At 38.4% G+C, this 13,196-nt stretch overlaps 1 protein-coding gene across 5 annotated transcripts in view; it reads left to right on the forward strand.

The window, feature by feature from the left end:
• Positions 1-13,196, forward strand: part of OSBPL9 (oxysterol binding protein like 9) — a 77,870-nt gene that overhangs the window by 10,324 nt on the left and 54,350 nt on the right. For 4 of the 5 annotated variants that reach the window (XM_072419633.1, XM_072419632.1, XM_072419635.1 and 1 more), the window contains exons 3-4: positions 2,970-3,048; positions 9,622-9,698. In XM_072419633.1, the coding sequence (XP_072275734.1) occupies positions 2,970-3,048; positions 9,622-9,698 (156 nt within the window). The remainder of the gene's footprint in view (positions 1-2,969; positions 3,049-9,621; positions 9,699-13,196) is intronic. The other variant, XM_072419634.1, reaches the window with a different exon arrangement.

The following is a 13,196-nucleotide window of genomic DNA, read 5'->3' on the forward strand; positions in this document are numbered from 1 at the left end:
CCTCGGTATTGTGACCCAACTCTTGAATACCCACCCAAAAACAGCCGGGTGGTTACGGAAAAGTGCCGGGTGGTACACCCAGCTAAAAGGGCTTGGGGAGAACATTGACTGCATAGTGGAAATGAGACCTAATTGAGCCCTCGATAGAAGTAAAATCCAATCCAAACAAAGAACAGGATATATACCGGTAATTTACAAATCACTTTATAGATGTTTCTGTTGTAATGAATTCAGACATAATGACATCTTGTCCTTTGAATCACCTTTTCAAATGATTGTCCCTATTGTAATACACTATGATAAGATTGCTTTTTACAAGCATTTCATCATTTAGCAGATAAAAGTTGCTGTGCACATTCACTGATGGGAGATTTATTACCTGTATATATTTATTGATGTTGGTAATCATTGGCAGTCATGTCTTGGATGCCGTGTTCTTGGTGCTATCCATGCTGTATTGGCAATACCAATGTCCATGGACCTTGATTTACCTGAGGCTTGTGGAATAAATCCTCCTGTCCTTAGTCTGTCCTCCTGTCCTTAGGAGTGGCTTTTATACCCCTGGGGTCTAAGGAATGTAATAAAAGCAATATTGCAGCTACCATTGGGATCTGATCTTTTAAAGGAGCAGACTCTGGTCAACTGTCGTTTTGATTTTGGCTTCATTACCCAGAAAGTCACTGACCTAAAACAAACCTTTAGCCTGAAAAGTCTAAAGAAATCTAAACTCCCATCCTGATTTTTCCAGGTCAGTGACTAGAGCACAGCTAAGATCAGAAAGACAGCTTTCAATTAGACACTTAGTAAATTGCCGAGCCAAAACAAGCAGGCAGCAAATAAAGTTCAATCACTTGGTCTGCCAAATTGTACCAGGTAAATTACTAAGATTTTGACTTGGTTGGATCAGCAATACAGCTAATATATTCAGGAGTACAACTATGGCAGCCTAAGTAGGAGGGAACAGTTTATGAATATTTTCATTTAGGAATCACACAACTTTTACTCAAGGTTAACCTACTTTCTACATGGAATCTAATAAAACATTGATAAATAAATGTCTTATCCTTGGTATAATGTAATTTGGAAAACTCAGGGGACTGCAGCCTTACTACTGTTCTCCCCGGCCTCTTTTAGCCGGGTGCACCACCCGGCATTTTTTAGTAACCACCCAACTCAACCTTTTGTGTGGTTATTGAAGAGTTGGGTTACTATTCAGGGGCTGCCACCCACCTACAATTTTCTCCCACCCAGCTTATAAAAAAAACAATTCTGGGTTGAACACTGACTTTGCAACTCTAAAGCCTTGGTTCTCATTGTGTATATTTGCATTACAGCTGCATTTCTGGCCTGTAGTCATTGAGCTCTGTAGTATCGGCTGTTGTATTTGGTTAACGTGAAAGCTTTGGAAATTATTTCCAGTTATATCCTTTAACATAAAGTTATGCTTTGCACCATCACCTGTACTGAAGAAATGTAAACTGCAGTTCCTATGTAGAGTGCGACATTGGGTAAAGTTATTGCCCGTTGGCCATTGCCCCTGTGGCTCCTGTCCACCTATGTAAACAATTTTATTTCGTGCTATCGTTCTTCCCCCAGCTTTAAGTATGTATATACAGTGTTCTCCCCAGCACCTTTTATCCGGGCGCTCCATCCGGAACTTTTCAGTAACCACCCGGCTGTTTTTGGGTGGTTACTGACAAGTTCTGTCGCAAAACAGAGGCTCCCACCCAGCTTAAAAATATTTCTTGGTTGATCACTGTATATATATATAAATGTTAAATTTTATATTATATATGTATGAACCCAGCTCCTACAAATAACAATAGAGAAGCTAGGTCCAATTTGAAACTAAACCAATGCAGTAGCACACGGCTCCGGTGTTGGCATAGCAAGACGAGAGGTATGGATGCAGCTGGCTTCAGTAATTACATTTACCTAATCACACATTCCAGATTAGGAGCGCTATTTATATTTTTATAAGCACAGGTGTGGGTAAAAAATCACTGTAATGTTTTAAAGATTTCCCTAAATATAACATGGTTTGGGGATTGGAAATGGGTTAGGGTCCGTTTTAACATAATTGGTGTTTGTAGTGTCAATGTTTTAACCCACCATTGGCTTCTAGATTGCACCATCTCCTACTTTTTTTTTTTTTTTTTGTATTTCAATGAAATTATTCAAGTTTTTAGGAATAGGGTAAAGGGATAATACAGTACAAGCAATAACAACATAAGTATCAAAATAACAGTGAGGCAATGAAACAATGTAACAAATCAACCAAAGGCTAAAAAACAGTGATTAGCTATAGTAGGGGTCCACAGATGAGATTGGAAAAAGCAATGGGTCTTGCTTCTAAATATGAAAGTATCCAGGGTCACAGTATGAAATCCAAGGGCCCCATGTCATTTCAAAAACTTTCAGAGTGTCCATGATCATACTCATCATTTTGCCGTTAATCATAATCCAGTTGAGCTTGGTGTATGAGACTGCAGTGTGAATGGTTTTTGATTTCTAGGCATTGGCTGTAGCAATGCGAGCTGCTAATAAATTATATTTACTAATTCCTGAATTTTTAAATGCTGAATGAATAACCCCACCCTGAGGTTTAAACTTATTTTTAAAGTCAAATACCTTGTGTTGTGTGTAAGTATCTACACATAAATATAAAAATGAAACTATTGCATTCAGTTGTATTTAAATTTTAATATTGTTTTGATGCTATTTTGTTTTCTGCTTACATAATGATTTCTTTTCCTCCAGCCCTATGGAGCTGTGCCAGGACGGTGGTCACGTACCTACCCTCTTTGGTTTGCTAAATGTGGAGTGCAAGGAAGCTTGCAAGATAATTGCACATTGCTTCCTGTTACGTGTTCCCCTCCTGGCTGCTTCTGCTGCAGTGCTGTAGTAATAGCGTATGTACTGCTGATGTCACTGCTACTCTGCTTAGCATTCTGCTCTTTGTTCCACAGGGGGCTGTGATTGGTATTGACGATGAAGACGACAGCACCTTTACTATAACCGTCGATCAGAAAACCTTTCATTTTCAGGGTGAGCAATAATCTACCTCTTGTTTGTGTATTGTGTGTGCATTCTCCCTGCTCTATAGATTGCAGTTGCTTCTGCCAGTGTTGCTTGTCTAAGCACTGTGGATACTTGTACTGGGATGGGATAGCGTGTTGCTCTGCAGAGGATAGATACGTGCTAGACATGAATAAAACCAGAAGATTGGAGGCATTTCCTATTTCAACAGCTGACTCATGGAAGCAAACTCTGCATTGAGCTCCGTGCACCCGTTCTGCTTTTCACTTGAAGATCCTTCCTGAGGGAATGCCTGTGGGGCCTTTGTACGGGAAAAAATCTATAGGCATGCCGTCTATATTGTAATACATATACCTGCTGCGGCCTTCCTAAGGTGGAGTTGTGTGCTCAGAGACTACAAGTGTTTCTTTTTTTCTCTCATCTGCATTTCTCTATCACCATTTCAATACTTTCTTAACCATTTCCGATCATAACTTCACAAATCAATGCCGTCTGTCACTGCTATGTTTCGGCATTGCATGCTGTGGCTCAACCGTAGAAAGGGTAAGGTGGAACTCTTAATGTGCTCGCCTCGTTTTGTGCACAGAGTTCGCTCTGCAGTAGAAGTAATTAAACACAGCTGTTGAGTGTGACTCTGGTCAGATTCTGCATGTTTAACGCTGCTGCATGATTGTGCTTCAGGTTCAGCCTGTTAGATCGGGATCTGTGGTTTGTTTTGGGGAACAACACGTTTCAGCATCTAACATTTGCAGGGACTTTAAGTTGGTAGGGAGTATATTGCTTCTGGTTGTTGCACAGCATAATGCAACTGTACACCCTAAATTAGAACTTTAGTCAAATATTAAAATTACATTGCCTATACCTGGTGTAGGGCTGCAACCTCACATTCACCAAATAGTGAGTGAGTAGGCTTCTGATCAGTGCTTTTGGTGGAACGAGGGAGTGGCCACTGGTCTACCATGTTTAAATTCCGCAGAATGTTGTTCAGCTCATGCATAATAATGTGACATGGATGCAACATTTTAGAATATTGTTTTCTAATTCTAAATGCAATAGGGAACTAGATGTTTACACGTGTGGCTGGAGTTCTTCTTTAATTGGTACTAATGCTCATGTAATAGGATTAGGCACCTTCTGTAACTTATATTTTTTAGTTTTACTTTTTTTCTATTGTATTTATGTAAAATTGATGCAGCACTGTGGACGTGAACATTCTGTGTCATTCTGCACTGGAGCATTGTGACTGCTCTGCTGATTACAATTCAACTCTCTGCCAACGATCGAGAAATAGCCCTGACTGGCTGTACGTAGTGGAAGATGGTGCTCAGATTTAGGCTTATAATTTAAGCTTCATGCGGTGCTACTGCCTAGCAATCAGTCAGGTTACTTCTGGCTGTATACCTTATACTTTACCCTCCTTTCCTAGGTGTGTGTGTGTATAATAAAGTGGTATGTAGCCGTCCTAAAATGCAGCTATAACTCCTAATGCTAGTAATCATTCACAGAACTTTGTAGGGAGACTAATGGACAATAAATGTATACAGCTCATTAAACCTAAAACAAACACGGCTGACTATGTGTTTGAAATGCTGAAACCCACGGTAAACTCTGGGCAAAAAGCCAAATTAAACATTTTTTACATATTATATGTGGACTGTCTTAGCAGGCAAGCAATTTGTAATTCTGTTAAGATAGTCTTGTGTTTTAGACAGTGCTGCCAAGCCTTTGTCTAGGACATGAATGAACTATCCGTATTATGAAAGATATTTCTTCCCTTCTTTCCTGCTGTAAGTTTACAGACACTTTGCAAAGCTTTAAAACTCCAGGTTGTCTCCATGCTGACCATCCCATTGCCTGGGTGAGTGCTACATTGTACAAGCGTTTACTAGGAGCTGATATCAAGATTAGTTCAGCTACATACAACAATTATACACAAAACTAAACCCAAAAATAAAATTGTGACCAGGCAAGTCCTTTTTTGCAGAAGGAACATTGCCTGTCCCTTCTGCCAAAAAGAATGTTACCTCGATAATTGCAATATTTTATTGTAATCACCTGTACCCTTTCCGTTTTGGGCTCTGGCATCTTCCTCCTCCTCTTCCTTGTTTCGATCTGTATTGGCTGGGATGACATTGGCTGTACCGGGGTTCATTCAGTCCTGGCAGCTGCAGACGGAAGCCAGCATGCTCCAAGTATCCCAGCTTGGTACACTGACCTGTCTGAATCCTCTCATCTGCCCATCCGCATAAGTGGTCCATTATCAGTAAAAGTTGTTATTGCATTTTTGAGATAAAACTCTGTCTGATCCCAAATGCTAAAAGCAAAACTTTAGTTCTGCTTTAACACGCTCTGTGTATTTTGGTAGTTGAAAGGGTGGAGCTAATATCCTATAGATGTTACTTTCATAGAAGGTTTCCTCATACAAGAAATATATTTGCCATCTGTTTCAATCTAGGAGTAAAGAAATAATTTATAAAATAGTAATATTGTTTTTCAGAAGAACATAAATATTTAAAATTTTAGTGTTTTTAGATATAGATAAATATATAGATATACCTGCCAATATATAGAAAGCAAGCAATTCTACTAAACAGCCAAGACCTATTAAAATGAATGTATGGCATGGAATGATCCACTTGCTATACAACCCTATTTATCAGCACCCAAATACATTTCTTAGGACTTTTTGCTCTTTTTGGATTACATTTTAATCATGTTGTATTTTACTGACCAGCCAGTCAAGATAAACAAAAACGAAGCAAAGATGAAGAGCACATGTGGATGCCAGGGAGCTAAATACTTCCTAAAAAATTTGTTTTGACTTTCTAAGAAGTCCTGTTCCTACTCCTTCTCTTCCTTATGACCTAGCTTGTTGCTGTCCTACTTAGATAATAGTAAGTCTTACTGACATTTACCCATTCTGATTTTTTAGACACCGTCACCTTGTAAAGTCCTTGAATATAATCTCTTCCCTGCATATAGATTTCTGGTGCTGGTAGGTTTGTAAAATCAGATTCTTTAGCAATTTGTTACTGGGTATTCATACGAATTTAGCCGGTACTGATTTTTTTCAATTTTAATTAATATAAAACACAATTAACCTCTGGTACTATGTGTACATCAAAAGATGTCCCCTATCAACTCTAAAGGGTAAAGCTGAACTAAAAGTTAAAAAGAAAAAATGCAAACAGATGGGTTTGATTGCAGAAGTTACAGAAGATGGTCTCTCCTTGCTCTGTTTTGGATACCGACATATTTACCTGGTCCTCTTTCAGACTTGATTGAGATCCAGATATGAATGAGAATCCGGGTATGCCAGAAACGTACATTGAACCCATGTGTAGCTTCATGTACATTTTTAGAAAAGTTGGTGAATAGTCAGGGATGTGTGTTAGGCTAGGTACACACGTGTAATTGTTCTCGTCCGATAATCGTCTCGGGGACCATATCGGACGAGAATCTGGTGTGTGTACAGCGCTCGTCATCCATCGTCCGATTGACTGTCCGGGTGGATCCAGGGACGATGGACGGCAAACGATCGTAATGGAAGTGAAGGGAGAAAACATAGTGGGGTGCTGTATGTACAGCTCTCGTTCATGCATCGTCAAGTCGTTCATTGTTGGGAACTTTCACGATCCTTTCCAACGATAATTATTGCACGTGTGTACGTAACCTTAGACTGCAAAACTGACAGTGCCTGTCCCTTCACCAATACACAGCCTGCCTGCTTCCAGTTACTTGTTTGTCTTTAAAGTATAGTTCCACATTAACCAGTAAATATAATACACTAGGAATCTTCTGTTTCCTTTTTCATAACCAAGCTTGGTAATATGTGTGGCTTTGGAGAAGACACTGCCTGTGTGTTAAAGCCCCCCACAATGCAGATGAATTTGCATTTAGTCTGTCGGGGAGGAAGACTTGCAAGGGGACGCTCTTACTGATGTCAATAAGCTGAGAAGTAAACAAGCCGCCACCAAACAGCATCAGAATACTAATTACTTTTTTGTGTTATAAATGGTCATGGGAGAGTGTTTGGCAGCACTGTCATTTACCACACTAAAATGGCTTTTTATTTTCTTTTTCTTTTGGGGAAATGAGCTTAAATAGCATATTGTTTTGTGATGAATGTTATAGATTTTCTACGGGTATACACAGGTACATTTGAGTATAAACCCTTTTGTTCTGGTTAGAGCCCAACAGATGCCACAGTTTTGTACTGCATCAGAACATTTCTAGTTGTATTATAGACTAAATCTACAGCAAACTGTAAGAAGGTAATGAAGTGGAACTATGTTCAAAATCCAAGCTTAAATATACACCACAGCCAATACAAAACATTATCCCAGATATTTAAGGTATATTCTTGTAATCTAATAAATCCTCACTTTCTTACAGATTGATATGTGAGAATGTATGTAATGGGCACACTATCAGTATTGGTGTCACCAAATGTCCACTTCTGCCCTTCCTGGTACATAAAGCCATTTCTTTTTCCTGGTAATAAAAACGCAGATAAGAATGAAAACCTTGCAAGGATCTTACCCAGCTAAACGTAAACCAAATCTGTTTTTAAAAATAATAATTGGTTTATGGGCATTTTTAACAGCAAGAAAATTACAATTAAAACCTAATATATTATTCTGTGCAATTCAGCACAATCTGACCCTGTTTTGTTCTCTTCTCTCCCTGGGTGCAATGCAAGCATCAGCCAATGTGTCTGCCTTGATGTTGGGGACTGCAGGCTTAATGAAAATGTCATTGCATCTTGATTGTGCTTACTGGATAGTTGCAAATAAAAAAGACCCTTTATACATTGTTTGCAGAATTTATTTATTTTCCGTTTCTGGTCAGGCTAAGATACATTGATCTTCTATGAGAGGTAATCTAAACTGCTTGGTTTTCATGGATCTGGGTTAATGTAATGAGGTTACCAGTAAGACAGAAGTCGTCATTCAACAAAAGTCATTTCATTACCTATAAAGGTCTTGGAGAACCTAAACACAGCTTGAGCTAATTTATATGTACAATGGTCAGGCTCATAACACCAATGAGCATTATACAGGCTGCATGTATAATAAATGGTATGCTGATTTTTTTTTTCTATAAATATTTAGTTTTAGCTTTAATCTACACAATATATTACATTTATATTTGCTCAGTATACATAGTCGGGTTGAAAAAAAGACCTAAATCCATCAAGTTCAACCACTAGGGAAATAAACATATCCCAGATAAAAACCCTATGGATCCAGAGGAAGGCAAATCTTTCCTTTTTGTGATTCTATGAGGCAATCGGATGTTCCCTGGATCAACAGTCCCTGTTATCTTAACTTTAAAGTTTTATTACCCATACAATTTTTTATATAATTGGAAAAAAATCACTTTGTTTGTTTCTTTGGAATATGCTAGCCTTTGGTCATTCTGTATACAAAGTGACTTCAAATAATGTAAACCCCTATGTTCCTGTGTAATTAGCTCATTCTTAGGAGTCTCATAAAGATTATTTGCTTCATAATGGGTGTAAACACTGCAGGTTTTCCTCACAAAACTAAAATAAAGACTGAGAGATCCATCAATCAAAAAGCAGTTTGTTCGCAGAAGATCTAAGCCTGCAAAATAATTTTTCTTTAACTTGGTATAATTGGTAATATAAGTTTGTGCATGTGCGGTTCCCTCACCCCCCCCCTTAACCTGGATTAGCACTTTTGCTAAAATAGTGTTTGATGGTTCTTGTTTCATCTATAAAGCAGATGTGCCACTTTACACCAACATAGCCTGTCTTTGTCTTGGCTTTTCCCGAAGGTATTGCATAAATAATAACAATAAGTAAATTTGTTTTTTCTTGTTTTCTACTTTACTTATATCATCTTTTATTCTTCCATAAAATGCAATTGTTCCAAATTTTGGTTCTTTTTTTGGGAAAACCCGCATGCTTTTTGTTTTCCTATGTTTTTGCATGAAATCTTGTACGGCGACGATCAGCTATTTTCCAGGGAAGAATGGGAGCCCACTCATGCTTGATAGTCTGTTGCAGTGTTTCTCAACCAGGGTTCATGCAGAGGTTGTTAGGGATTCCTTGAACAATTTGTACCTCTCAGGTCAGATTATCTGACACCAGTAATCTTTCTGGCTACCTGTAAGGGTGACATTGTAATATGTAAATATAGCAAGGGTTTCCCAAGACCTCAAAGTTATCTCAAGGGTTCCCCCATGTTAAAAAATGTAGAGTTAGTGTGGTCTATTGCCTGACAAAGAACGCATCTGGTTAATGTTTCATTTTCCCAAGTTGAAACATTTCTGCCAGAATGAACAAGCACTGCAGATGTTCTTGTGCTTCTTAATAAACAGTATTTATATAGCACCAACATATTATTGTTGTCACCTCTTAGGTGCACTTTAAACACCTTCATACAAACGTTCCACCCATTGGATGTCTTTGGGTGGGGTAGTGTGCTTTATGGCCAGATTTATTATTTTATTTGAAATTCTTGGCTGTCATTTCTCTAGGCTCTGTCCTCCCCTGGGTACATGTTGTAGATTACCTCCTGACAATTCTTTTTCCCAATTTGGTTTTCTGTGCAGCCCGTGATGCCGATGAGAGAGAAAAGTGGATCCATGCACTAGAAGATACTATCCTGCGTCATACTCTGCAGCTACAGGTAAGGGCGTTTAATTTCATGTTAATGTTAAGTTATTCTGTAAGTTTTATCTTCAGCTTGTTTGGCCAGGGTGTTGCACTTGTTTTCAGGTTACAGTGTATTTTTACCCACAAGGTAAATTTTACCCACCAGACAGCTTGCAGTTTCATATTTTTCTATAATGTATAAAGCTAGCTTTATTTTTTTTCTGTAATGTTTTCTAAGCTCACTGTGGCCCAGGCTAATTGATCTTATTCATCATTAAAGGTGGAAGTAATCGTATCTTTGATCCTGCCTGTTTTGGCAGTATTGCTCAACCATTATGACCTTTTTTTGACAGGTTTTACTTTAATATTTTCACTTTTATTTGACTTAAATGTTCATTTGTAAAGTTTGGATTGCTGGAACCAGCAACTTCCTGTTTTAAAGAATAGGAGCAGAATGATAACCCTCTTGGTACTCTGATGCGTCCTTATTGTCCGTTTTTACTGTGGTGCAGGTTATTTGAAAGCTATTTGAGCAAAATAAAATTTCATTCGCACAGAGAATACTTGGCACATAATTGCTGCCTAGCTATTGGGGTAGAGCTGGTTTTATATTTTCTGCCCCCAGATCAGCAGTCTTGCGTTTAATCTTTTAAAACTACTGGGCAACACCGCCCTACTTTTTGGAGAATCGGGGAGGGCAAGGTGTTTTTTATTCCTAAAACATTTACTACTTTATGGTTAACAACACTTCCCCTTATAGCTACAGTAGTGAGTGGAAACATTTGAATGGAAATTGTGTCACTAGTAGGATCAACAAATCATGGTAAAAACAAAAGCCTGTAAAAGGGAAATACATGCAGCCACCCTATGGACAGGCAAGCTGCAAAATATATAGACGATTTTACTATTGGCAATGTTCTCCTCACCCCCGGAAATTGTCAGTAACCACCCGGCTGTTTTTGGGTGGTTACTGATGACTTGGGTCACAATACAGCGCTGTCACCTGCCTAAATTTTTTCCCACCCAGCTTAAAATAATATCTGGGTTGAATACTGTATTGGGTTCAAATACATTTTAGGCAATCCTAATAACTAATGTTTAGTTGTATTTTTTTAAACAAATCTTTTTTCTTTTGGTTTTGGTAAAGTTTAGAGAAATATATTGTTACTGTAGACAAAAGAATACATTTTCTTCTATAGTTGGTTCTGTTTAAAATTTTGATTCTGGTTGTCAGTCAGGTCAGTAAGGGTTTGGTTGTACTTTAAATAGATGTCTTTAAGTTTTTATTTTTTCTGCATTAAAATTTTTTCTATCATATGTAGGAAAAAATTGTTGCCTAAAAGTGCTCTATAACCATTATCAAGGGCAACAACAAGGACCTTTCTGGTGTCACAAAAGGTGCTAATGAATGTATAGAATGAAACAAATGGTGTGTGAAGTCTGTCTTATCTTTTACCAAAGCCACTGCTTCCAATGTTTCTTTTCATGTCAAGAATTTTCATTAGTCCGGAGAAGTTAGGAACCAGAGAAATGTATCACCCTAGTGTAGTAATTCACAAACCCATCTCTGAGGAAGTATTCTGATCCTTTCATGCAATCTATGGCTATAATGTGTATATCTCTATCTCTATATCTAAGCCATTAGGCAGAGGGTTCAGAATGAAAGTTGTTCATGTAGAAAGAAAAAAACCTTACTTTTAGCTGCAGACTCCTGAGAGTAAAATAATGACATTACTGCTGGGATTAAGAGGTTGAGCTGAATGTTCTAAGAGGCTTCTTTAGGTGCCAGGAAGCGTGGGTTATGCTCGGCATGCACTGGGTGCTTTACAAATCCATTACTTGAGCGATCATAAGCCGTGGCGGTGGGACCCTTAATCTGCTAGTTTTCCATCTGTCTGTGTACTTTCATGTAAGTGGAAATAAAATGATTATACTATCTTCTCATGTGTTATATTTCTTGGCAGCGGGATGACGTACAGGGTAACGGGGTGCAGCCTGGAAGTTGTTTATATGAGGACTGGTCACGCTGTAGGGTCATTGGTTTTAGCCACCATGACTTATACACACATCTGGTCTTGTGCCCTGAGCTCTTCATACACTGCTGGGAAACATGCAAGCATACTTCTTAAAATCCCTTTTTCTTTTTGCCAGTTACTTGAATTGTAATACCTACTAGAGCCATAATATTATTCTAAGCAAGGATTTGTAATGCTACCCTTTGTAAATTTCTCACGGTTACAGACAGGGAAGTTGCTCAGTATCTTGTGACAAGCCATCGGTCCGCCTGGAAACACGTGTTGATTTTACACTAATATGCTGCAAATGTAGGGACTTTGTGACTTTACCATGGTTTTGGCGTGTTCTGAGAGACGTTCTCTTGGTTCTGGAGTCTTCTGAGGATTTTGATTTTCAGATATTCATGTACCAGTGATCAGTTTAGTGTAAATGTGTGTGTGTTTTTAGTAGAATTTAAAAGCTTTTAGTGGAATTTAAAAGCTATTTTAATTATATACTGTATGTACACAGTGTTGATCCTATTTGCTCATTGCATATTCTGACTGCTGTTTATGTTTAGTTTACACTGCACATTTAACAGGCATTGTAAGCTGAAGAAATTTAGACTTTCTACAGTCTCTAATTGCAGTGTTCCAGCAAGGGACCATGTGATCTTTGCCTAGGTTACTGTATTAATAAATAAATATTTAAATCATAAATAAAGGAACTAAATGCAAAGAAACGACCAGGCATTTTCTTTATTGCCTAATGGACAGGCAATGCCCATTCTACATTAATATAAACATACCTACACTCCCCTGTCCTTGCTCCATCATGGGTGCCGCCAGCTTCTTCCACTCTTCTTAAGATGTTGGATCTTTGGCCATCTTATTTGGCTAGGCCTGGGTTGGTGTAACTCCTAAGCAGGCATGCAGGAGGTCAGTCAGTTCCAGCAGGTATGTATTTTTTTTTTTTTTCTGATGGATATCGGCTGTCCATTTTGCAATAGTAATCCTGCCTAATAGCAATGTTGAAATGCATACCTAGCTTTTATGCGGGGCTGAACCCGCAATACTCGCCTGTCCCTATTTCCTTGTAGGTTGCTGCGATCTTTTTTCTTCCCTCTCATTGTAGACAATCTTCAGCTATCTTGATTGATTGGGGCGGAATTATGTAACTCCTGTGCAGGTATTTCTTGTTGGCGTGTGTAGGGGAAGCCACTCTTGCTGGGTTAACCTGCAAACCAAAGCTAAAGCTGTGCATGCTATTTGACAGATACCCAGAGCATTCAGGCAGGAAGGAGGGTTTATTGCAGAAAGGATATTGCCTGATCAATATTTTTTAGATTCTTTTCTGTCCGGAAATTGAATTTGGAAATAAAGGAATGAATTATAGTGGACTTCATAAAATGATTGAATAAATTGCTTTGTCAAACGGTAAAGTGGACCCATGTATGGCCATCCTAAGGTTTAATATGGATGGGCAGATAATTCCCTGTAATTAACGAAGACATTTGCTACCATTGATCTTTTTAGGG

This window comes from Pyxicephalus adspersus, chromosome 8, assembly GCF_032062135.1.
Source record: "Pyxicephalus adspersus chromosome 8, UCB_Pads_2.0, whole genome shotgun sequence".
In the NCBI taxonomy this organism is placed as follows: domain Eukaryota; kingdom Metazoa; phylum Chordata; class Amphibia; order Anura; family Pyxicephalidae; genus Pyxicephalus; species Pyxicephalus adspersus.